The sequence below is a fragment of the Atta cephalotes genome, assembly GCF_000143395.1.
Source record: "Atta cephalotes unplaced genomic scaffold scaffold00075, whole genome shotgun sequence".
NCBI classification, from domain to species: domain Eukaryota; kingdom Metazoa; phylum Arthropoda; class Insecta; order Hymenoptera; family Formicidae; genus Atta; species Atta cephalotes.
In genome coordinates, this window is record NW_012130139.1 from 288,794 (window position 1) to 292,052 (window position 3,259).

Here is a 3,259-nt window from a genome sequence, read left to right on the forward strand (position 1 = left end):
TTAGAATTTTTTATCAAATTTTGTTCCCTGCATACAGATTGATTTAATATAATTTCTAAAAGAGAATATTGCAATAAGGTAAAAAATTAATTATTGTTACCATACTGAATAAATTTTATATAGTGCCACTCTACACGATTGTACACGACAAAATTATTTTAAAAATAACGATTAATAAAAAGAGAGAATTTCTTTGATTTGCAAATGATAGTCTATGCAATGTTACAAACTGAAGGTTTTTTTAACAAAAGAAAATTAGACATTTGCCGTAAAGATACAAGAAAAAGAATGTTAAAGCTTTATCAGAATGTATTATATATAAATTACTAATAACTTATTGTATTATTGGTTGCAAATTATTATTATACATAATGTAATAATACACATATTGTGCTATATAATTGAAAAGAAAACATTATAAATATATATAAGGATTTTTTTTATATCATTGAATGCATTCTGTTAGTTTGATGAAAAGTCTTATCAATACGACAGCATCCATATTAATGTATATTGAAATCATATAGAGGTAGTTATTTTATTTATTTAAAAGTAGTAATCACGTAAATACTTATTTATTCATACATTCCTTATTCATCAAACCATTAAAACTCGAAATGCGATCTGCTTATTAAATACTGTTTGTTAACATATTTCTGCAATGTTTGTTTCGTTTTATTTAACATTGTTTTTAGATTGTTGTATTGTATATAATTTTGTACGTACGTTAGATAAGTAAAATATTGTGTTTTTATAAGCTTGTCGACATTGCACAAAACGACATGTAACCAATTAGCTTACAATTAGTGTAAGGTATTTTGAGAATGAAGAAAAAACTTTTGCTCAATAGAAAAAGATGTATAACAATGCTTGAGCTAACGTACTTTAATTTATGTTTAACTATATCCAGCTTTTGTATTAATTAATAGTATAGTATAGATGAGAGGTTTTTTTATATATTGACTGTACTGACTTAGCCTAATTTAATACGTCAGAATAAGAGAATAAATGATTCTCATGATGACGTTAAAGCTTCTTATATAGGCAAAACGTTGAGATATTGGTAATTAATAAAATAAGATAATTGGCACTTGAAAAATTAAAATTTAGTACAATAATAATCCTCGTGCTTTTCTTAAAATAAGAAGAGTATATGTTTGTATTTCAGATATATGCTCTATCTCGTGTGCACGCGCGTGATATAGCACAAATAAAATTTTTAAAACTATTTGTAAAAGGCTGATATCAACCATAGTAAAATTGATATTTTTTCATCAATAAAATACGTGAAAGTATGATAAATAAAATAAACAAATGAAAAGCATGCATAAACGGTTATATCTTGTAGAGTTTATGTAAATTAAATAATGATCTGTTGTATACAAGTAATGTAATATGCATATTATATATTTCTGTAAAATTTTTATTAGATACATTATCAGAAAAATCACTTTTATATAAAAACCAGATAGTTATTTTTAATAGAATGCATGTATATTTAAATTATTCATACAAATAAACATATATACCTGGGAAAGCTTATCTTATTTAATTTTACAAAGGAACGAATAATATGAGACTACAACATGAAAATATTAATTATTAGCTGTCTTCATGGCTTTCTCTAAGCATTTGGAAGCGGCTTGATGAAGTTTTTTATCCATTTTATCTGTAATATAAAATAAAAGAATTTAATTCTGTTGCAATATATTAATTATAAATAATGGAAATTGTTGATTATTTTTTATTGTTACTTACAAATTTTATGTTTTCCTTTCATAGGAAATTGTATTGGTAACATGTAAGAATTCTCACATATGAAGACATAAGGACTCTCACTTTCTCCTTCTGGATATAATTTTCTATATTCTTCTTGAGATAGAACGTCAGTTACCGTTACACAACCTAACAAACAGCTCGTAGGATAATTTTCAGGGAATTTAATTTTGTCTAGAATCATCAAGATAAATGTAATAAAGGATAAAATAAGTATTTCAAGATACATATATTTATTTTTTCTAACCATTTTTTAATACGCGGCAGAATTGCTTTATGTTAGATATTTCTTCAGAAGAAGGTACTTTAGCAGCTGATGCTATCCATAATCTTCCTCTATGTGAAGAATACCAATTTCTACCCTCATGACTAGTAACATTAAGATCATGTTAATGTCATTCTGATTATATGAATTTATTTTTTAATACATTACTTACGTTTTTATTCCTGCCACTAGCAAAGATGCATAAGGCTGATGCATGCTCAAACACAGACCTTGATCAAACATTTCTAGAAATTCTTTATCTTGTACTCTGCCTTCTCTATTCCATGTGTGATTTTCAATTTGTGTGCTTGTCCTGAATATTCCCATCTCAATAAACTTAATAACAATATATAAAATAATATTAACATAATAACAATATATAAAAATATATAATATAATTATTTAGGCTTAATAATAGAAATAATAGAAATAAATTTCTGTATAATTCATTATTAACTAAATTGTAAAAAATTTACAATCTTACTGTAGGACGATCAAATTCTATCGTTGGACAAATATTCGTATTTTCAAAGTTATCATATGATATTGTTTCGTCAAGTTCTTCTGATTGCAAATTAATGGATTGATCTTCATCAACTATCACTCTTCCCATAAAATCTATAGCAACTTTTCTATCTAAACGCGATGCATGCTTGCGTGCTAATTCTTCCTCTTCTTGCTTCTGTAACTTCTTACGCTCTTCATGGGATAACCAAATACTATTTGACTGATAATAGTCGGATTCATCATCAATTACTTTGGTACGACGGGCACTATAAATTATTTTTGATTGACAATTAATGTATAGAAAATTTATGACAATTAATGTATAGAAAATTTATGACAATGTATAGAAAATTTTTAGAAATACAAAAAATATATACCTATTCCGATCAAATTCGAGAAGTTTGTCTCTTTGTTTAAGAGAGTCTTCAAGATTCTTATATGGTTTTTGATCCATCAATTTATTATACAAATTATCACCCTGTTTAGTATTACTTACAAGTAATACTTGTTCATCCGGAGAACAAACAAGTTCTCCACAATAGAAACATGGTCCTGAGCCTTCTTGTACACAAACTATTCTTCCACAATTAAGACAGTTGTTAATCAATGCATGTCTGTTTGCTTCGCAATCACATTTATGCCTTCCTGAAAAAAAAAAATATTTACACAAAATTCTATATATATATATATATATATATATATATATATATA

The 3,259-nt window shown here is 25.8% G+C and overlaps 2 protein-coding genes across 2 annotated transcripts in view; one reads left to right on the forward strand and one right to left on the reverse strand.

The window, feature by feature from the left end:
• Window positions 1–1,243, forward strand: part of LOC105624300 (DET1- and DDB1-associated protein 1) — a 9,628-nt gene extending 8,385 nt beyond the window's left edge. Inside the window, exon 4 of the mRNA XM_012205660.1 lies at window positions 1,169–1,243. Within this exon, the coding sequence (XP_012061050.1) occupies window positions 1,169–1,243 (75 nt within the window). The remainder of the gene's footprint in view (window positions 1–1,168) is intronic.
• Window positions 1,017–3,259, reverse strand: part of LOC105624240 (activating signal cointegrator 1) — a 9,774-nt gene continuing 7,531 nt past the window's right edge. The window contains 6 exon segments of the mRNA XM_012205599.1: window positions 1,017–1,669; window positions 1,759–1,950; window positions 2,024–2,145; window positions 2,214–2,377; window positions 2,526–2,814; window positions 2,926–3,193. Of these exon segments, the coding sequence (XP_012060989.1) occupies window positions 1,596–1,669; window positions 1,759–1,950; window positions 2,024–2,145; window positions 2,214–2,377; window positions 2,526–2,814; window positions 2,926–3,193 (1,109 nt within the window). The 3' untranslated portion in view covers window positions 1,017–1,595.